This window comes from Leptopilina boulardi, unplaced genomic scaffold (assembly GCF_019393585.1).
Source record: "Leptopilina boulardi isolate dan_hultmark-lab unplaced genomic scaffold, ZJU_Lbou_2.1 LbouV2_368, whole genome shotgun sequence".
NCBI classification, from domain to species: Eukaryota; Metazoa; Arthropoda; class Insecta; order Hymenoptera; family Figitidae; genus Leptopilina; species Leptopilina boulardi.
Window position 1 is genome coordinate 1861222 of NW_026137938.1, and position 21429 is coordinate 1882650.

Consider the following 21429-nt stretch of genomic DNA (forward strand, 5'->3'; position numbering starts at 1 on the left):
TAATTTTTTAAACTATTTTTTCTATTTATCAATTTTTAATTGAATATTTGAAAAATATTACAAAAAATAATTTAAAAAATAAAATACAATTTTTTTCCCGGGATTATTTAAATTTTACACGACATTTGATTGGTGGGCAAATTGTCATCATTGTCCAAAATATAATTCATGAAAATCCATCTTAAATAATCATTCACTCACCGAGCGGATTGCTCCGAATGTCACATAAATGGAAAACCACTTCAGTTATATTCGATAATAGTCGGGGAAAAAAAAAGGAAAATATTTTATTTGTTCATCGTAAGAACATCTCATTAGTTTGTCGATGAATTAAACGATAAATTCAATATTTGGTGTTTCGTTAAAAGGTGATTGTCGGTAAAAAAAATAACGTTTTTATAGAAACAGGATGGCGACTTGACCCCTCAAAGAATGAAACACTCTTCTCGAAGGTATGTCTTTTTCCTTCAAACATGTGTCAGTTTTCAAGAATTTTGTGTTTTAAGTTCGTGTTTATTTATATTCTTTAAATAGAAATCAAATGAAAATCAAAGTGCAATTGAGTTCATCGTTAATATATATCAATTAATATTGAGAAAGTGTCTAAAATAAGGTATTCTTAATGAAGCATTTCCTCGTATCGTTCTTGTCTATTCCGAATCATCTTTTGTGTATGCCTCGTGTATATATATATATATATTATATATGTATATATATATATATATATATATGTATATGTATAATTTACATGGTCGTGTACCTAAACTCGATTAAAATATGATTTACCTTGTCGATATTTTCTACGATAAAAAAAAGTGTTCAAATGTGTTTCAGAATTGGGATTTGAGATCTGCTAAGAAAACAGTCTCAGATACACAGGGGGAAAAAAAAGGTGAGTTCCTTTGTCAGATTTTCGCTCGTTAAGAATCCGTTAGAAAAACAATTTTTGGAATTAAAGGAGAAAGTAGTAAACACATTTGAAATGTTAAATGGAATTATTTTTGAGTGGAGAATTTTTTTCCCTATTTATTTAATTTTCAACCCTTTGTGTTTTTTTTCGTTTTAATATAATTTAGTGATTTTTAATGTAGTTTAGCAAAATATTTGTTACTATGTGAATTTAAATCAATTTTTTTAAAAATAATTATTTTGCACCTAATTACGATTTTTTAATAATTAAAATTTGCATGTGTTTTAGTTTAAAATTTTTTTATAATATGCTAATTTTTTAATTTTATTTAAATTTTCATAGAGCAAATTTTGATTTATTTATGTATATGGTTTTTACTGAAAATGCCAATTGAATTTGTCATATCCTCTTTTAATGATTTTGGACAAAATTAGTCATTGCATTCCCTAATATTCGTCATTTATTATCAATTAGTATTTAATAAAAATTTTCGAAAATTTTTAATTTAAAATTTATTAACATGTTTAATTGTTCGCAAAATCTGGAATTTTATAAATTTTTTATTATAATTATTATTTTATTATATATATATATTAAAATATAAAATTTAGATGATAAAGCGTGATTTTTCTCTTTTTTTTTTGCCGTAACTAATTATAAATTTATTGATTTATTATTAATTTATGATTATTGCATCATTAAACTCAATGAAAAAAATTTTCAAATCTTTTGTTTGAAAAATATATTTATTTTTAGATCAAAATATTGATAGAATAGAAATTCAGTTTCCTTTTTCATTTTTTTTTTCTTGGTGGCCTTAGTTTTATGATTCAGAAAACAGATTTAATTAACTTGTCTTCATTACCCATTGCCTTTAACGAAAAGTGTTGCAAAGTAGAGTCAAGAACATGCAACAATAGCGTGCATTATTTATTCAACTATTTAATATTTAAATATATTTCATATATATTTTTAAAAACTTTTCGTTATTCACATTTATTTTAAAAACTTTTTATTTCATTCCTTTTTTTTTCTTTCTCATCCAAAAAAAAAAATATCCGGATTTTTTTTTTTAAATTGATAAATTATTTAAATTGTAAAATTGATTTTTTTCACGCTCCAAAATTATTGATTATTCTCATGACAATAACTGTTTAAAAAAAATAAAGAAATTTTTGATAGGTGAAATAATTTATATTTAATTAATTTTAGCAATAAGATGGCGGACGTGGATCCGGAAACGTTACTGGAATGGTTGAGTATGGGGCAAGGTGATGAAAGGGACATGCAGCTGATTGCACTGGAACAACTGTGTATGCTTCTCTTGATGTCGGATAATGTCGATCGCTGCTTTGAAAGGTATATAACACTTGACATTAAATATTTTAACATTCCACTTGAAATAAAAGTCGATTTTTACATTTATACTAAAGAAAAATGTAATTTACGCTTTAAATTTTATTAACGATGTTGAAAAAAAGTTAACATTAAAAAACAAAAAAAATTAGGCAAAATTAATTTTGCATTAAGGTTTTTTTTATTATTTTAATTAATTATTGATTATTTATTAAAATTAATAGATTTGGATTATTTTAATTTGAAATTTTTTAAATTTGAAAAAATTGAATGAGAAAAAAGAAAACCAAATTTTCAGTTGCCCACCAAGGACTTTTTTGCCCGCGCTTTGTCGAATATTTCTGGACGAGCATGCACCTGATAGTGTTCTTGAAGTCACTGCTCGTGCAATTACATATTATCTCGATGTCTCTGCCGAGTGCACAAGGCGAGTAGTTGCTATGGAGGGTGCCATCAAGGCCATTTGTAGTCGTCTTTCAGGCGCAGCACTTGGTTCACGCGCCAGTCGAGATCTTGCTGAACAATGTATAAAAGTGAGGAGAGAACTTTCATTTTATTTCACTTCCTTTCGAATAATTTCCGTTTCCTTTTTATTTTATTTTTTTTTTTCAAAAAGATCTCACATCATTAGATATTATTTTAAATTCATTGCAGGCTTCGAAGTAGCACATTTTTTTTATACTAATTTTCATCAAAAACTAAATGCTACTTTTTTTAAATAAATGTAAAAAAAAAAATGCCAGAATTAAGTAGATTTATTCTATTAATTGATAATTAATATAAAACTCTTGTTCAGTTAAATTCTTCTAACTTAAATATTTGAAAAATCTTAATTAAAAATTATTTTAAAAATTAATTATTCGAAGCCTGTAATTATCAATATTATATTCTTTTAACTAATATTTTAATTTTAGAAATAATAAATTGAAATAAAATTTTCTTGTAATTTGAAATATTCATCATTTATATATAGGTATTGGAATTGGTGTGCGCGCGAGAGGCAGGTGCAGTTTTCGAGGCCGGCGGTCTTCCATGTGCATTATGTTTTATTCGTGAAAATGGAGCGCGAGTTCATCGTGACACGCTTCACTCGGCAATGGCCGTTGTTTCGCGTCTTTGCGGAAAAGTTGAACCACAAGATAAAACATTACCCGATTGCGTTGAGGCATTGTCAACTTTATTGCGACATGAGGATGCACACGTTGCCGATGGTGCTCTTCGTTGTTTTGCATCATTAGCCGATCGTTTTTCACGACGTGGAACAGATCCTGCTCCACTTGCGTCAAATGGATTGGTTTCTGAATTATTATACAGGTAGGGGAAAAAAAAAAATTTTTTTTTCAATTTAATCAAAAAATTAAAAGAAAATTAAAAAAGCAGAAATTAAAAATTGAATCTAATTGGAAATAAATTATTAGGTTGTCAAATGCAGCTGGACCAAATACATCGGTGGCGACAGCGTCGGGAAATCCAAAAACACCACCGCCAAATACAACAACAACGATACCGGCAACAGAGCCAAAATCATGCGCCTCTGTATCGACAATTATTAGTTTATTGTCGACACTTTGCCGTGGTTCACCGTCAATAACACACGATTTATTAAGATCGGAATTACCCGACGCAATTGAAAAGGCCCTTAAAGGCGATGAAAGATGTGCTCTTGATTCAATGCGTCTTGTTGATTTACTGCTTGTTCTTTTATTTGAAGGACGTTCGGCATTGGGTCGCAATAATACTGGCGGTCCATCGGGTCCATTATTACCTCGTTTACGTCATTTGGATAGTGCCGGTGAAAAAACACATCGGCAATTAATTGATTGTATACGCTCAAAGGATACCGATGCATTAATTGAAGCAATTGATACCGGTGGTATTGAAGTAAATTTTATGGATGACGTTGGACAAACATTATTAAATTGGGCATCGGCTTTTGGTACACAGGAAATGGTTGAATTTCTCTGTGATCGTGGCGCTGATGTTAATAAAGGACAACGTTCATCGAGTTTACATTATGCCGCTTGTTTTGGTAGGCCGGCAATTGCAAAAGTTTTATTGCGACATGGCGCAAATCCTGATTTACGCGATGAAGATGGAAAAACACCATTGGATAAAGCACGCGAAAGAATTGATGAGGGACATCGTGAAGTTGCGGCAATATTACAATCGCCTGGTGAATGGATGTTACCACCAAATCAAGATAGTCGAAAAACAGAAACTGAACATGAAGAATATATGGAGCCAAAAGGTGATCCTGAAATGGCGCCAGTTTATTTAAAGCGATTATTACCGGTTTTTTGCACAACATTCCAATCGACAATGTTGCCAAGTGTTAGAAAGGCTAGTTTGAGTTTAATACGAAAAATGGTACACTATATACAGCCGGAATTACTTGTGGAAACATGTGGCTCGGATAAAACAGGAGGATGTGGAGCAATGCTCGTTGAAGTTATTGCCAATGTTTTGGACAACGAGGTGAGTGGAATAATTTTCTCTATTTAAAACAAAAGCAAAGGGAAAAATAATTTTCTTTACTACAGGCCTCGGATCGACTTTAAAGAGCAAAAAAAAAGTCGGTTTTTTTTATTTTAATTTAAATAACTAATATTATTTCATTTATTTTTTAATTTTTTATTAGATATTAAATTCATTTCATTAATTCCTCAATTTTTTAAATAAGGATAAATTTAAAAAAAAAAAAATTCTAAATAATTGAATTTTGGAAGAGTTACATTTAAAATTGTTAGAAAGTAATTGTATTTCAAAATATTTTTATCAAAATAATTAAATTTTACAGAATTGAAAATTATTAAATAATTTTAGATAATATTTTTTTTAAATTTATTGAATTTTCCAATAATTAAAATGCAAATTTTTGAAAACAATTGAATTTTTGTTGCTGCAAAATTTATTAGAAATCCGAGGTCTGTTACTATAATAATATTGGAAAAATTTTAATTCAGGTTTTTCTTTTTCTTTCGATTGGGAAAAAGAAAACTAAGCAAATTTTTATATTATTTTTTTTTCGTTTTTATTTCTTTTATTTTATTTTTCATCAAAAAGATATGTAATTAATTTTTTTTTTTTGGTTTTAAATTTTTTATGAATTTCATTTTTGTTTTTTTTTTTGTTTTTTTCTTTTTATTTTGAGAAAACGTAGAGGCAGACAGAAAGCTCTAAATTCGATGCGACTTAGATAAGATTTTTCGCAGGAAATTGAGATAAAGACATCACCGGCGCCACATCCGCCACTCAAGTTGATCATTGGCCCAAAATTGCCCTGCTTTTCGGCACGCAAGTCTTCCAGTTCCCAGAACTTCATTATTGATAAGACGGTAAAATCCGTTGTACTTTTTTATTTTGCATTTCTCTAACTCAGAATTTCCCAATTTAACAATATATAAAAAAAAAAAAAAAAAAAAACGTTTTGGCCATCGACTTGCAGCTCGCGTATTTTTTTTTCTAATGGTGTTGCACAGCCGCTGGCTTTTTTCACCATTAACATATCAATTTCTTTTTTTTTTTTATAATAGACATATATATGACAGATATAACAAATTTTTAGCATGATTTATGTTCTGCTAATGATATCTAATAAATTCTCTAATAAATTTATTTATTTTTTTTTTGTTACATTTTTTTGAAAATATTCTAGAATTTAATACTTTTCAAATATTTTTATTCTTTTTTTATTATCCGTCCAGCAAATCGCTTTAAAAAAAAAGAAAAAGAATTGCTTTAGATGATTTAGGAAATGAGTTGCCGGAAGTGGACTGGTTGGTGCATAAATTTACAAATAGAAAGTTAAATGGGTAAAATTTTTTAAAAATACATTTAGAAATATAGGGGATTATTTTTTAAAATATTGTCGTTTTTTTTGAGGGGGGTTTATTTGTATTCAAAAAGGATTCATCTCAACTTTTAGAAGAAGGTTTGTTTCCGATTTTTCCAAACATGTTAATTGTTTATAATATACAAAAATATGTTAATTATTCTAAATATATATTTATTTAAATAAAATTTATCGAAAACAAACAGTATTAAAAAATAGAAGTTTTCTTTTTTTTTTTTTTGAAAATAAGAACTTAATTTACACATTTGTAATTGATTCGTCCTTTTTATGTTTGAATTCATTTTCTTGTGTTTAATTAACATATTTTCATGTCTAAGTGAGTAAATGTTGAAAATTAAAAAACAGAAAACGTAATAACTTTTTTTAAAATATTTATTCAAATGACTCCATTTCTACCTTATTTTCTTTAAAAAAAAAAAAATTAATAAGGCTAACTGTCTGCCTGCTACCATTATGGTTTGGATACTGACCGATGGTAGAGTAAAATTTTGTCTTTAATTAATTTTCATGTCAATTAATAATTAATAATTTGTGTTTATAAATTTAATAATTGAATATTAATGATTTTATTTTTTTGGTACACTATTTGACTTTTTTCTTTTGATGTTCCATGATTTAAAAAAATAATAGGAAGACGAAGACGGTCATCTGGTGATACTTCAAATGATTCAAGATTTGATGATTAAAGGGAAAGATGAATTTTTAGAACATTTTGCACGTCTCGGTGTATTTTCGAAAGTAGCATCATTGGCTGGACCACAAGAGACAATTCCCGAACCTGAAACAGAACCAAATCAAAATGGTGATGAGCAACGTTTGGAAGATGCTCGTGAATTATTAATTGGAAAGGCTTATCATTGGCGTGATTGGTTTATCTGTCGTGGTCGTGATTGTCTTTATGTTTGGTCTGATGCCGCGGCTTTGGAATTGTCAAATGGAAGTAATGGATGGTTTCGTTTTATTCTCGATGGAAAATTGGCAACAATGTATTCAAGTGGAAGTCCCGAAGGTGGAACCGACACAACGGGTAAGTATTTCTTTTTTTTTTGTTTTCGCATGATTATTAAATTTCTAGTTATGCACTCTTTAAAATATTTATATACATTTTTTTAAATCAATTTTTGTTTTCAATTTTATCCCAAAAAACACACTCATTGTATCGTCTTTTTTTTTTGTTATTGGTCTCATTTCACTATTTTTCAAAATTTCAATAATTTTTGTTATTAAATTTTATTTTATCTTAGCAAGATTTGTTTGGTTTTTTTTTTAATTTATTGTTCGAAAAATATTTAAATCAAAATTTTATTTTAATTAATTTGTTTTGTATTTTTTTTTAACGTTAGTAAATATATTAAAAATATGATTTTAAAAATAAATATTGCACCTTTAATTTGTGGCATGAATTTCTGTTTAAAGCTTTTTTTTTAATGTTTCATATTTTTAGTTCCGATTTGTCATTTCTGAAATATCTATATTTCTATTTTTTTTATATATACATAATATGTTTCTGTCAAATCGTTTATTTTTCGAACATTATTTATTCTCTTCCAGTGATTCAGATTAATGCAATTCAAATAAATTTCAAAATTCCCAATGAAATGATATTAAAATAATAAATAATTTACTTTATCTCTGTGTTAAAGTTTTGAAATTCTTTTAATAATTCGCGAATTTTGATAAAAATTATATAAAAATAGAAAAGAGAAAAAAAAAAAATTTAATTTTAAAATTTTCAATTTTCGAAAATGTTGTAAATTTTTTAATTCCTTTAATTGAAAAATTGGAAGAATTTTAATTTTATTAAAAAGAGGACGAAATAATCATAATTATTTATTACTGTGGAATATTTATATTTCATTTTGAAATTAAATTTGTCAATTGTTAAAAATTTTGGTATTTTAATTTTATTTGAAAAATTATTTGTCTTTTGTTAATTTTTTTTTTACTTTTCTTTTTTAGTATTGAAAAAAATTAATTAATATTAAAGAAATAAAGTAAATATTTTAATTAAAATTCACATCACAATGATTGGTTAATATTTATTGGAAATGATTCCTCTCCTTTCATTTGTGATTAACTTGACGCAGGGAATGGTTTCGAAAATAACTCGTTTTTACTAACTGCCTACAGGAAAGGGGAGGAACACTGAGTCGCTCGGTACCGAAGGTAGGTAACACTATTTCAATGATTATGTTTTCTTTTTCATTTTTCCATTTGTTTTTTTTTCTTTTATTCCACTTCTAACTATATATATATATATAATTTCATTATCAAATTTCATTAATTTCGCTTGCTGTCATTTCACTTCATACAATGTCACCCAATAACTTTTTTTAAATGTGATTTTTTTCCAAATTTTATTTATTTTTTTTTTACAATAAAAAATTGGAGGTAAATAATTTTGTACTTAAATTTTTTTTTTTTTTGAGAATTTCAATAATTTTTCAATTATTTACCTTGAAAAAAAAAATTATTTTATTTTATAAATTGAGATTATTTTTTCAATTTTCTCTTGCAGAAAATCGTGGTGAATTTTTGGAAAAACTTCAAAGAGCACGCAGTCAAGTGAAACCAAATTCAGTGAGTCAGCCAATTTTATCGCGACCTGGTGCTACAAGACTTGTCGTTGGTAATTGGGCATTGTCAAGTAAAAAAGAGAGTGAATTGTCAATTCACAATAGCGATGGACAACAACAAGCGACAATACTCAGGGAGGATTTACCTGGATTTATTTTCGAATCTAATCGAGGAACAAAACACTCATTCACTGCTGAAACAAGTTTAGGTAATTATTTATTGTAATTTAATTTTCAATTTATTATTGAATAATTAAAAATTTCTGGACACTCATATAAATTATTTTTTTTATCTATTTGAATTGAAAATTTCAGGACCTGAATTTGCGGCCGGTTGGGCGGGAAAACGTGGCAAACGATTAAGATCAAAAATCGAGGCACTTAAACAAAAAGTGAAAAATCAAGCACAAGAGATATATGAACGTTATTTTAAGGCAGCACAAGCTGAACCACGTGGTGTTGTTGCAAAATTAGGGGCAATTGTCAGTCAAATTGAAAAGGCATGTCACAAGCAACAATCGGGTAATCGTGAATGGCGAAGTGTATTACAAAGTGCTCTTGAGGAATTGAAAATATTATTAAACGAAGAGGGTAAAGTATCGGCCTATGAATTACATTCAAGTGGTCTTGTTCAAGCGTTACTTGGTCTATTGGCAGCGCCAACAACAACAATAATACAATCGCCATCGGTGCGTGCAACGAAACTTCGTCTTCAAAGAATAGCGGTATTTAAAAATTCCTTTCAAACAAAAGACACACAACAACATAATTCAGCAAAGACACTTGTACAAAAATTAATTTCAGTTTTAGAATCAATTGAAAAATTACCAGTTTATCTTTATGATACACCGGGTTCTGGTTATGGTTTACAAATATTAACACGTCGTTTAAGATTTCGTTTAGAGAAGGCAAATGGTGAAAGTGCATTAATTGATCGTTCGGGAAGAAGTTTAAAAATGGAACCATTGAGTACAGTTCAACAATTGGAAAATCATTTATTGAAAATGGTGGCAAAACAATGGCACGATCATGATAGGGGTACATTTACATTTGTTAAAAAATTAAAAGACGGTAATCGATTGACATTTAAATATCAACATGATTTCGATGAGAATGGTGTATTATATTGGATTGGTACAAATTCAAAATCATCCACCGAATGGGTTAATCCAGGACAATATGGCCTTGTTGTTGTAACATCGAGTGATGGAAGAAATTTACCATATGGACATCTTGAGGATATATTGAGTCGTGATCCAGCGGCATTGAATTGTCACACAAATGATGATAAAAGATCATGGTTTTCAATTGATCTTGGCGTATGGATTATTCCAAATTCTTATACATTGAGACACGCAAGAGGTTATGGGCGTAGTGCATTAAGAAATTGGTTATTTCAAGCTTCAAAGGATGGTATTAATTGGACAACATTGTATGCTCACGTTGATGATTGTTCATTAAATGAACCGGGTAGTACGGCAACGTGGACATTGGATCCGCCTAGTGATGAAACGCAAGGTTGGCGACATTTACGTTTACAACAAACGGGAAAAAATGCCTCGGGACAAACGCATTATTTGTCCGTTTCTGGCTTTGAAGTTTATGGTGATGTCACTGGTGTTTGTGAGGATTTAGGTAGAGCGGCGAGGGAGGCTGAAGCTGGCGTACGAAGGCAGAGACGATTAATTAGAACACAAGTTTTAAGACATTTAGTGGCTGGTGCGCGCGTTGCGAGGGGACTTGATTGGAAATGGAGGGATCAAGATGGAGTACCACCTGGTTAGTTGGTATTTTAAAAATTTAATTTAGAAAAAAAAATTGTTTTTGAATATTAATTTTTTCAATTTAAGGCGAAGGGACAGTGACCGGAGAACTTCATAATGGATGGATAGACGTCACATGGGACTATGGGGGTTCAAATTCGTATCGAATGGGCGCTGAGGGTAAATACGATCTTCGACTCTTTGGCACTGGAATGGACTCCGAGAGCAGTATAAAGGGTAAGATTAGTGGCGATTTAACTGGCCGAAAATCGAGCAGTACTCCAAGTCTACCTGATTGCACCGACACTGTTCGATGTTCTGTAGCTTCCACCGATCAAGCCGCGAGTACCGACAACTTAGCAGCCAAGGTATAGTTAATCAATTTTTTTTTTTGCGTCTTAAAGTCAATCCGAGGTCAGTAGATAGTAAATTAATTAATTTACAATTTTGTTTCGATTTCAGCAAGCAGCGGAGTCAATTGCTGAGAGTGTGTTGTCAGTTGCTCGAGCGGAAGCAGTTGTCGCTGTGACTGGTGAAGGAGGGGCAAATTCAACGGGTGAACTATCAGTTGTTCTTCATCCACGACCTGATACAACGGTTACCAGTGATTTGGCAACAATTGTCGAAAGTCTAACTCTCAATACCGAGTGCTCAACAAATAGTAACAGTAATCGAACATCGAATAGTTCAAAACCACTTTTTCCACCTGTTAGAGGCAACAAGGTTAGTTTTTTCTTTGAAATTTTTTTTTTTCACATTTGAAAAGTAACATAAAAGGTAATAGTAAAATAAAAATGATTATTTTCCACATTGAGTATATTTAAATATTTTTTTTTTTTTTACTATTTTTATCAATTCTTGATAATATCGCAGCCTGCAAGTAGTTTACTGAGTTTGGAAGCAGCGGAAGTCCTGGATCGAATGAGAGAAGGCGCAGATAGAATGAAAAATAATACAAATAGTTTCTTGAGTGGCGAATTAGTTGGTTTGGTTCCTGTTAGAATAAGTGTTGCCGCTGAAACTGAGGAAAATTCCTTAAGGATAAGACCAATTCCAAGACATCCACCCCATATGTTGGACGGTGAGTTATTTTTTAAATTTACATTTTTAGCGATAGATAGTCAAAAAAAAATTTCCCTATTTGTTTGCATGTATTTGTTTTTCATTCTAATAAACTAAAATGAATGAAATTGTGATGTGTCTATAAATAAGTAGGAAGTAAAGAATGCAGCCGTGATAAGGAGGCTAGTTCTTCCTCGCAAAATCCTGCTGGAGGATGTTCAGTTGTTACCAATCCAATGTCCGTTTCTGTGCCGAATCTCGCTTGTTCTGATGTTAACAATACTTTGGAACCAGCAGCCGCTACTGGCTTGCTGGAAACTTTTGCAGCAATGGCGAGAAGACGGACGTTAGGTCAGTTCACGTCTTCTCTAGATCATTTAACTCATTAATAATAATAACAATAAAAGGTGTTGGTCAAATCATTACTCCTTTAAAACAATTGAAAATTCGATCTATTGTTCTGTGAAATTGAATTTTGTGAGCTATGGCAAAAGAATTCTTTATATAAATATAAAAAAATGATTTTTTATTAGAAAACTATTTTCTAATAATGAAATTAGAAAAATATTTTTTAAATATTTTTCAGGTCCAGCGAGTGGTCAACACATTGCTCCAAATTCAAATTCTAGTTCAAATCCAAGGGGACCTAATTCCGTCTCTAGTTTGGTTAGATTAGCACTTAGTTCAAATTTTCCTGGTGGGCTGTTGAGTACAGCTCAAAGTTATCCAAGTCTCACGAGTAGTGGTCAAGTTGCTGGAAGTGGTGTTACCACAACAACGGGACCAGGATTGGGACAAGCTTTTACAATGTCTCTCACCAGTACAAGTAGTGATAGTGAACAGGTGAGTTTCAATATTTTAATTTAGATTTTACAATTTTTTTTTAATATTTAAATTTTTTAAGCAAAAAAAATTTCTTTTTTTAAATTCTTTGGATTTTAAATTTATTTACTACCATGTGAAAAATTTATTTTTCTCAATTTTTGAAATCTCAGACTTCGGATTATATGACTTTTTTTGATTTATTTTAATAAGATTCAACTTATTTAACAAAATTTTTAAATAAAATTTTTCTCTAAATTAATTATTTTCAATAATTTTAATCAAATTCTTTTTAATTATCTTAAACTATTATTCAATTAAAAAAAAACATTAGTTAAAGTAAAATATTTATTAATTAAAATAAAAAATCGACTTTTTTGAAATGTAAATCGGATTTTTTTTTTTTGAGCCTTAAAGTCGATCCGTGATCTGAATTTAAAAAAGAAGCACTGATTTGATTCGCGGTCAAACGTCTTTTTAATGTAATTGAAAAGTTGTGGCTACAGGTTAGTCTTGAGGATTTTTTGGAATCTTGCGGCGGTGTTGCGGGTTCAAGTGTGAGTGGTGGTCGTACAACTGGTGGACCGACACTTCTCACTGAATTGGAAGACGATGAGGATCCCATTCTTCCAGAGGAGGACGATGACAACGAGGATAACGATCAGGAAGTATGTTGAATTATAAATGAATTAGCTGATTCACTCCATTTGCAATTTTCTTTTTTTTTTTTTTTTCTTTAAAGTAAAAAATTATTACCTAAAAGGAAAAAATTGAAGTAAATCAGCTTCTTCTTTTTCTGTAAGAGGAGGTGAATTCATCTTTTAAAAAAAATGTTTTTATTTTTTTCTTTGAATTCATTTCCTTTTACAGATTTTTTTGTTTGATGTTAATTCTCATTTCTTGTGTCAAGAGCATGCAGTGTATTTATATACACTTGTTGAATTTTGAAGGTATACTTTTTGCAGGACGATGATGAGGAAAATGAAGAGGAGGGCGATGGTGGCGAAGGTGAATACGAAGAAATGATGGTTAATCGAAATTTATTGGCAGCATTTTTAGAAGAAGAAACACCACAAAGTACAAAACGACGAGCATGGGATGATGAATTTGTATTGAAACGACAATTTTCTGCACTTATTCCGGCCTTTGATCCTCGGCCAGGTCGAACAAATATTAATCAGGTATGATTTAAATTTTTTTAAAAATTATATTAAATCTAAAAATTACAAAAAAAAAATTTTTTTTAGACAACTGATTTGGATGTACCGCAACCGGGTAGTGAGACACAATCGAGTGTTCGTGTTGGTACAACGCAAATGCCAAAATTGTCCCTCACATTAAAAGGTCCTGGACTTCCGGGTATTGCGGATGTTGAATTACCTCTTTTGGAGCCAAAGGCCAGTATTTTTCAATCTGTCCAAGAATTAATGCAACTCACGGAACTTGGTAGTAGGCAAGAAAAATTACGAAGAATATGGGAACCTACTTATACGTGAGTATTTTTATATTTTTCGAAGAGAATATCAAAAAAAAATTAATTTTACCTTTTTTTTTTAGAATAATTTACAAAGAAGCGAAAGATGATGAATCATCGGGACGAGCAACGCCAATAGTGACACTTTATTCACGTAATGCAAATAATCAAACAACAAATCCGTGTACAGTGGAAGATGTATTACAACTTTTGCGTCACGTTTATGTATTGAGTACAACCAAAGATGATAATAATAAAAAAGAGGAGAATTGTGTCACGGCTGATGATTATGAATGTCTTGTTAATCCAGATGAATTTACATCGAAGAAAATAACAAATAAAATAGTACAACAAATTCAAGATCCATTGGCATTGGCGGCGGGTGCATTGCCAACATGGTGCGAGGAACTTGCTAGAAGTTGTCCATTTTTATTGCCATTTGAAACGAGGCGACTTTATTTTAGTTGTACGGCATTTGGTGCATCGAGATCAATTGTTTGGTTACAAACGCAAAGGGATGCGGTACTTGAGAGACAAAGGGCGCCCGGTCTTAGTCCAAGGCGTGACGATAGTCATGAATTTCGTGTGGGGAGATTAAAACACGAGAGAGTCAGTGTGCCGAGGGGTGATAAATTACTCGATTGGGCAGAGCAGGTTCTCAAGGTAAGACATTTTATTTTTTCTTTATTAATAATTAAGGTATTCTTTTCCTGTAATTAAATTTTTTTTTTTTTAGGTTCACGCGAGTCGAAAGAGTATTTTAGAGGTGGAATTTGTCGGCGAGGAGGGTACGGGCCTTGGGCCAACTTTGGAATTTTTTGCTCTTGTTGCCGCGGAATTACAGCGAAAAGATTTGGGTCTATGGCTATGCGATGATGAGGAGCCATGCGTACAAGATAATCTCTGTCCGTCCAGTGAACAAATACGACCGCATGGTTATTATGTGACACGTTCAAGTGGTTTATTTCCAGCGCCATTGCCACAAGATTCATCAGAATGTCAACGTGCAACGCGTTACTTTTGGTTTCTTGGTGTATTTTTAGCGAAGGTCCTTCAGGATAATCGTCTCGTTGATTTACCATTGTCGAGGCCATTTTTAAAATTAATGTGCCGCGGTGATATCACTAATAATGTTAATGAAAAAATTGGTCTCACTGGCGTTACACAAGAGAGTATGTCATCGAGTATGGCGAGTAGTTTTATATCCGAGGAAGGCGAACAAGAACAGGCGCAATGCTCAAGTTTAGAGCCAATCCCATGGTATAGTGGTATTCTTGATATTGAAGATCTTGCTCATGTTGATCCTGTGCGTGGTGAATTTTTAAAGGAAATACAAAATTTAACATCAAAACGTGAACGGGCAATATCAGAGGGACAATCGTCATCGGCTGATGAAAGTTATGATTCATTTAGAATTACACATTCATCGGGTACATCGGTTGCTATTGAAGATCTTGCATTAACAATGACATATGCGCCAAGTTCAAAAATATTTGAACACGACGTTATGGAATTAAAGGATAATGGTGCCGATGTGACAATAACAATTGATAATGCCAAGGAATATATGGAATTAACAGTGAAATATTGTCTCGATCGTGGTATTAATAAACAAATGGAGGCATTTCGTGCCGGTTTCTCTAAAGTCTTCCCAATGGAAAAATTACATGCATTCAGTCCAGAGGAAATTAGAGCAATGCTTTGCGGTGAACAAAATCCTCAATGGACACGCGAGGATCTTCTCAATTATACTGAGCCAAAATTGGGTTACACGAGGGAAAGGTATTTATTTCAAATTAATTAAAAATATAATATAAATAGATGATTCTTCAAAAAATTAAAAATTAAATTTAAATATAATGAATTTTTGTTTCAGTCCTGGTTTTCAGAGATTTGTCAATGTTTTATTATCTCTGACGGGTGCAGAGAGAAAGGCCTTTCTGCAATTTGCAACCGGATGCTCGGCACTGCCTCCTGGTGGTTTATGTAATTTACATCCTAGACTGACAGTTGTAAGGAAAGTCGACGCAGGATCGGGCGGCTATCCATCCGTAAATACGTGCGTGCATTATTTAAAATTACCGGAATATCCAACTGAAGAAATTTTAAAAGAGAGACTTCTCGCCGCCACGCGAGAAAGAGGTTTTCACTTAAATTAAACAAAAAGAAATTAAACTTTTAGTCATCGAATAGAGACACTAAAAAAAAAAATTTACAAAAAAAAGAATTTTTTTTCTTTTTGGGAGCGTGACGAAAATGAAACAAGTTTCCGATAGTTCCTAATATAGTTAATTTTTTTTCACGAATCAGAACTATTGAAACATGAATTCTCTTCAGTTGCGAAATTTTTTTTTTTTTTTTTTTTTGTTCGAAATTATATCATTTTTGCAAAAAAAAAAAAAAAAAAAAGAAGAAACTTTCTACATTTAAGTAGATACAGTACTGAATGAGAGAGAGAGAAAAAAAAATCTTTGTAATCATTGTTATTCAAAGATAATGTGATAAACTACATGTGACAAAACAAAATAATACGATACGTCTAATTAGACATCGTGAGGGGATAATTTTCTCGAAACGGGTTTTGAATTTCAAATTTTTATTCTCTTCTATATAGATTTATAGTTTTAGGTTTAGTGTCAACGAATTAATTATTGTTTCATTGTACTATATAGGACTATTATTATTTCGTTTACTTTTACTTTATTTTTCTTTTTGTGCTTTTTCTTTTGTTTCACCAGGAAAAAAAAACAAATTTTTCTTCTTGTAGTTAGTATAATTTACTCAGTACTTACCTTATTAGGGTTCCTTTTTTTTTGTTTTCTCTGTGAATTTTATGTTTTTTTTTTTTTGCCGGAAAAAAATAAGAGCTCGATATAAAAATTCTTTCTTCATTTTAATGAATGATTAAAAACATTAAATTGACTGTAATTTTTTAGTGAATCTTTCCTCTCGAATATAATAATAATAATAATAATAGAAAAATGAAATATTTCTTATAAAAATAAATATTACAAATAAAAAAAAACATCAATATCAACAAATATCAAGTTGATATTGTTACAATATTTGTCTCTTTAAGGGAATTCTAGAAAATTGTATTTTATTTAAAATTTCAAAATATTTGGCTTTCAATGCCAATATTAATAATAATAAAAAAAAAATTAGAATAATTTTTTTTTCTGAATAAGATTCATGTTTCCTTAGTCTTTTTAAAAAAGCATCAAAATAATTATTATTAAAAACCAAATGATTAATTGTGATTTGATCGTTTTCGGCAACATTAGACGAATTAAGCACTTTGTTTGTACGGTAACATACTTAATGCTCACACGGTATCTACGATTATAGGCTGACAAAAAAAAAAAAAAAAAAAAAAAAGAAAAAAACAAAAGAAAACAAAATACAATCGTATACCTGTAATTGCATATAGAGGAAAGTTTTAAAGATATACATAATATAAATGTGAGAAAATATTAATAACGATGTCGAAATGGAAAAAAAAAGATAGTTACTATTACTGTAAAATAAATTATTATTGATTCTTGGGAGAAGAATAAATGATAAAAATACGTTACACAAGAGTGACTTTTAATTGTTCCCATTAGAATTTAATTTAATTATAAGTTTTCAAAAAAATTTAAATAATAAAGGTATAAATTATTTTTTAAATACAATAATGAAATAAAATTTGAAAATTCCTTATTTAAAAAGAATAAATTAACACTTTCTATTAAAGCTAATTTTTCAACAATCTTTTTAATTTCAATAAAAATATTCTTTTCTTTTTGTAAATTGAATTAATATCAAACGAGAAAATATTGAAAAATCTTTTAAAGTACTTATTTTCAACTATTATTTAAAATAATTGAAACATTAACTTGAATATTTAAATAATACAAGGTTTTTTTTTTCTTTTTTTTTTGCTTTACAATAGAATAAGATATAATAAAAAGACACGATTAGTTGAAAAAAAAGTAAAGTTTTCTCCCAAGAAAAAAAGCTTTTTCTTTATAAAATGATTAAAGTTTTTACAGATTTTGTAACAATGTTTTATTATTTATCATTGTTGAGTGTCAATATAGCTATTGGTAATTCTGTAAGTTTTCTTAAAATATTTCCAAATTCTCAAAAATATTTTATAATTATATGATTTATTTGCAAATCTATTTTTTGTGAAGATCAAAAAATTCTTTTTAATTTTTATTTTAGATGAATTTATATGCGAATACTTCTCATGCATTAATAGAAGTTACGCGAAATGAGATTTTCGTAAATTCTGATTTTATTATTCTTCAAATTGTAGAAGAAAATAATTTAACTTTAAATTCCATGGAGAATATTTTAAAATGGAACTTCACTAATGATAAATCACTATCGGTATGTATGTAATAACAAAATTATTAAATAATTAATGTAACAATAATATAGTTAAATAATAAAATAAAGAAAATAATTATTTATATAATATTAATATTTGTAATTTAATTCTAGTAAATTTATTAAAGTAAATTTAATGTTCTTTTATTTACTCTATTTAGGGTAATATGAAAATAAATTTTATTACATCCGGAAGAGAAATAAATCAAAATTTTAAAATTTGTAATTTATATCATGAAAAAACGTATACATATATTGGACAAGAATTGTTTATTAAAATATTTGCCAATTTTGAAAGACCATGGTATCAAAAAATTTTAGATTTAATTAATAATTCACGTTGTCCTTTACTGAATGTAAGTTAAATGTAAATTATTTATTTATTAATTATTAAAATTTCTGTAAATTATTATTGATAATTTTCAGCCTAAGAATTTTGTAAATTCAAAATACATAAGAATGGAGATATTAAAACCAAAAACAATGGAATGTGATAAAAAAATTAGTATAACTTTAAATATTACTCTTCGGAATAATAAAAAAAACAATAATCCTCTTCCAATAATTGCATACGCCATTTATAATGGAGCTGTAAAATGTCCCGATGAAAAACAATCAACTTCATTTTTATTTCATAAAAAAAATGCATATTTAACGGATGCATTTATGAATTGAAATTTATTGAATTAACTGAATAAAAAATAAAAAAAATGATTAAATCTATAATAGTGATTAATAAAAACAATTATGTAATTTAACATATTCTTTTTTTTACTAATTTAATGCAACAATCGATAGACCTACTGAAATTTGTAACCATTTTTTTTTTTTACATTAAACTTGTAATATTTTTTTTTTATAACTTGGATATTGTCGATGATGTTTTCATGGAATTATCTAGTCACTTTTGTAAAACATCATTTGCTTCAGCGCGTTCCTCCTGTAATTCTTTTGATGTTGCATCAAGTTTCATTTTGGCAAAATCATTAATCGATAAATTCTGTCAAGGAAAATAAATAGTTATAATGGAAATAAATATTTTTTTTTATAATTTTCAATTTTCTATTTACCTGAACTATTTTAAATTGTTTATTTTCAATAGTAACGGGAAAGGAGAAAACAATATCCTTAGGAATTCCATAGCTTCCATCGGAAACAACTCCCATACTGACCCATTGTCCAGGTTTTGTTCCTAACCACCAATCACGCATATGATCACCAGCTGCTTTAGCTGCCGACATTGCTGATGACATTTTTCGTGCCGCTATAACGGCAGCACCTCGCTTTTGAATTGTTTCCAAAAAATTTCCATTCAACCAATCATTGTCATTTACTGCTTCCAACACTGATTTTTTATTAACTGTTGCATGCGCTGCATCTGGATATTGTGTTGAACTGTGATTACCCCAAATAATCACATTTTGCACACTATCCACCTAAAAAAAAAATATATATAATAGAAAAAAATTTTTTTTTTTGCTAAATTTCTTCATTTTTACCTGAACACCAAGACGTGCTGCCAATGCAGCTTGTGCACGATTTTGATCTAATCTTGTCATAGCCGTGAAATTTTCCTTAGGAATTGATGGTGCATAATGTGAACAAATTAATGCATTTGTATTTGCTGGATTGCCAACAACTAAAACTTTAACATCCTTACGGGCAAATTGATCGAGAGCTTCGCCTTGAACTTTAAATATTTTCACATTCGCTGATAAAAGATCTTTGCGTTCCATTCCTTGTTTACGTGGCATTGCACCAACTAAAAATGCAGCCGCTGCATCCTTAAATGCTTCAGCTGGCTCAGCAGTTGGTAGAACGTCTTATAAAAAGAAAAGAAAAAATTTTTATATTTGCATTTTTTTGTTTTTTTTGCTTTTCATTTATTACCTCTTAAGAGAGGAAGTGCCAAATCCTCTAATTCCATGACAACGCCCTTTAAAACTTCCATCATCGGTGGAATGTCCAATAAACGTAAATTAATCGGTTGATTTGGTCCAAATACTGTACCAGCTGCCAATTGATACAACAAAGAATAGGCAATTTGACCTGCAGCTCCAGTGACAACGACATTTATTGGTTCCGACTATTTTTTTTTTTTCAAAGAGAAATTTTTATTTTTTAAATTATTCAAGTATTATTATAATTATTAGTAAAATATCAATTGTTGCTAAATTTTCATTAAATTAAAACAATTTTCCTAAATCAATGAAAATTATTATTGAATGAAATTAATGAAAATATAATTAAATCATAAGAGTAATCAAAAGAATTTCAAAAATATTTCTTTTTAATTAAAATAAGTCCAATAAAATTTCAATTATTACGCCCAAAACACGTTTTTTCATTTCAAAGCAAAAAAGAATAAAAAAAAACATGATTACAATGTTAATAATAAATTTTACACAAGGCTGTAAATGAAAGCTCTGTGTTAATTAACGCCATCAAATCAATTATAGAAAAAAATCATCAATTATAGAACAAGGTTATATCATTCTTAGGTTAACTTGAAAAACAAAACAAAATCTCTATAATTTACTCCTAAAATAATTAAAAAAAAAAACAAATGAAAAACTCTTTTTTAAAAAAAAACTTACCATTTTTAAATATTCTTTTTCCTAGCCTTCAAAATGAGAACAGAAAGAGATTGAAGTTCTAAAGGTCAAATAGATTGTGCTCGTATGATGATGGAGCAATAAATGACGTCTTTAGCCTGGAAAATAGTTTTCAAAAGACCACATTATCTGGAGATAGAGACCAATGAAAAACACTTATTCCAAAGTCACGAGATATTTAACTTTGAAAATTCAATTATATTTTCAAAATATGTTTTTATTTTTAATTTTTGCAATTTTTTTTTTTAAACTTTTAATTAAAGGATGTAATCTGAACCAATTGTAAAATTTCTCTATCTCTGGGAAATCAATACAATTTCTCTCTATCATGTTTTCCACTCCCAGAAACTTTCTCCTTTAAAACAATTTTTCGACAATGGGATTAAATTAAGAATAATCATTTTTTTTTTATTTTATTAATTCTTATTTCACCTGGCAATTAATTAGCCTAGAATTTTAACAATTGCAAAACAAAATAAATAAAATGATTGGAATTTCAGATTCAGTTTCAATTTGGCGACTTTCCAAATTGTTGGGATTTCTAACCTATATTTTCGCAACCAATCAGAATGCAACATTTGACCGGTAAACTATAAATTATTTTTTTTCTTCTTATCTGAC

At 29.2% G+C, this 21429-nt stretch overlaps 3 protein-coding genes across 13 annotated transcripts; 2 read left to right on the plus strand and 1 right to left on the minus strand.

The window, feature by feature from the left end:
• The first annotated feature begins 200 nt into the window (after positions 1–200).
• On the plus strand, positions 201–17395 carry LOC127287315 (E3 ubiquitin-protein ligase HECTD1). 11 transcript variants are annotated; one of them, XM_051314165.1, is made up of 22 exons: positions 201–452; positions 835–892; positions 2123–2269; positions 2565–2799; positions 3240–3580; positions 3685–4741; positions 6750–7146; positions 8250–8285; positions 8638–8904; positions 9011–10474; positions 10546–10695; positions 10783–10826; positions 10921–11181; positions 11332–11539; positions 11671–11871; positions 12107–12363; positions 12837–13010; positions 13293–13523; positions 13590–13834; positions 13900–14479; positions 14553–15598; positions 15693–17395. In XM_051314165.1, exons 3-22 carry the CDS (start codon positions 2130–2132, stop codon positions 15973–15975), a joined length of 7617 nt encoding a protein of 2538 aa, XP_051170122.1. In that variant the 5' UTR covers positions 201–452; positions 835–892; positions 2123–2129; the 3' UTR covers positions 15976–17395. The 11 variants fall into 11 exon arrangements, with proteins under 11 accessions (XP_051170122.1, XP_051170114.1, XP_051170119.1 ...); XM_051314157.1 differs by having other exon boundaries at positions 10546–10826; XM_051314162.1 differs by having other exon boundaries at positions 10546–10826; positions 13308–13523.
• Positions 17396–17726: 331 nt separating this feature from the next.
• Positions 17727–18951, plus strand: LOC127287318 (uncharacterized). Its single transcript, XM_051314169.1, has 4 exons — positions 17727–17912; positions 18026–18193; positions 18355–18549; positions 18620–18951. Exons 1-4 carry the CDS (start codon positions 17832–17834, stop codon positions 18866–18868), a joined length of 693 nt encoding a protein of 230 aa, XP_051170126.1. The 5' UTR covers positions 17727–17831; the 3' UTR covers positions 18869–18951.
• LOC127287317 (malate dehydrogenase, cytoplasmic) lies at positions 18939–21104 on the minus strand. The gene is made up of 5 exons (XM_051314168.1): positions 20791–21104; positions 20084–20279; positions 19693–20015; positions 19264–19629; positions 18939–19193 (listed from the first exon to the last, which is right to left on the minus strand). The coding sequence occupies exons 1-5, from the start codon at positions 20791–20793 to the stop codon at positions 19095–19097; spliced, it is 987 nt and encodes a 328-aa protein (XP_051170125.1). The 5' UTR covers positions 20794–21104; the 3' UTR covers positions 18939–19094.
• Between the last annotated feature and the right edge of the window lie 325 nt (positions 21105–21429).

Bases quoted from the DNA above. Each gene is read 5' to 3' on its own strand.
- LOC127287315 (XM_051314157.1), top strand. From the start codon at position 2,130: ATGGCGGACGTGGATCCGGAAACGTTACTGGAATGGTTGAGTATGGGG. The intron at 7,147-8,249 runs GTAAGTATTTCT...AACTGCCTACAG, and splicing joins AGGTGGAACCGACACAACGG to GAAAGGGGAGGAACACTGAG. The intron at 13,011-13,292 runs GTATGTTGAATT...TGAATTTTGAAG, and splicing joins ACGAGGATAACGATCAGGAA to GTATACTTTTTGCAGGACGA.
- LOC127287318 (XM_051314169.1), top strand. From the start codon at position 17,832: ATGATTAAAGTTTTTACAGATTTTGTAACAATGTTTTATTATTTATCA. The intron at 18,194-18,354 runs GTATGTATGTAA...TACTCTATTTAG, and splicing joins CTAATGATAAATCACTATCG to GGTAATATGAAAATAAATTT. The intron at 18,550-18,619 runs GTAAGTTAAATG...GATAATTTTCAG, and splicing joins CACGTTGTCCTTTACTGAAT to CCTAAGAATTTTGTAAATTC.
- LOC127287317 (XM_051314168.1), bottom strand. The intron at 20,016-20,083 runs GTAATAAATGAA...TCTTTTTATAAG, and splicing joins GGCACTTCCTCTCTTAAGAG to ACGTTCTACCAACTGCTGAG. The intron at 19,630-19,692 runs GTAAAAATGAAG...TTTTTTTTTTAG, and splicing joins CAGCACGTCTTGGTGTTCAG to GTGGATAGTGTGCAAAATGT.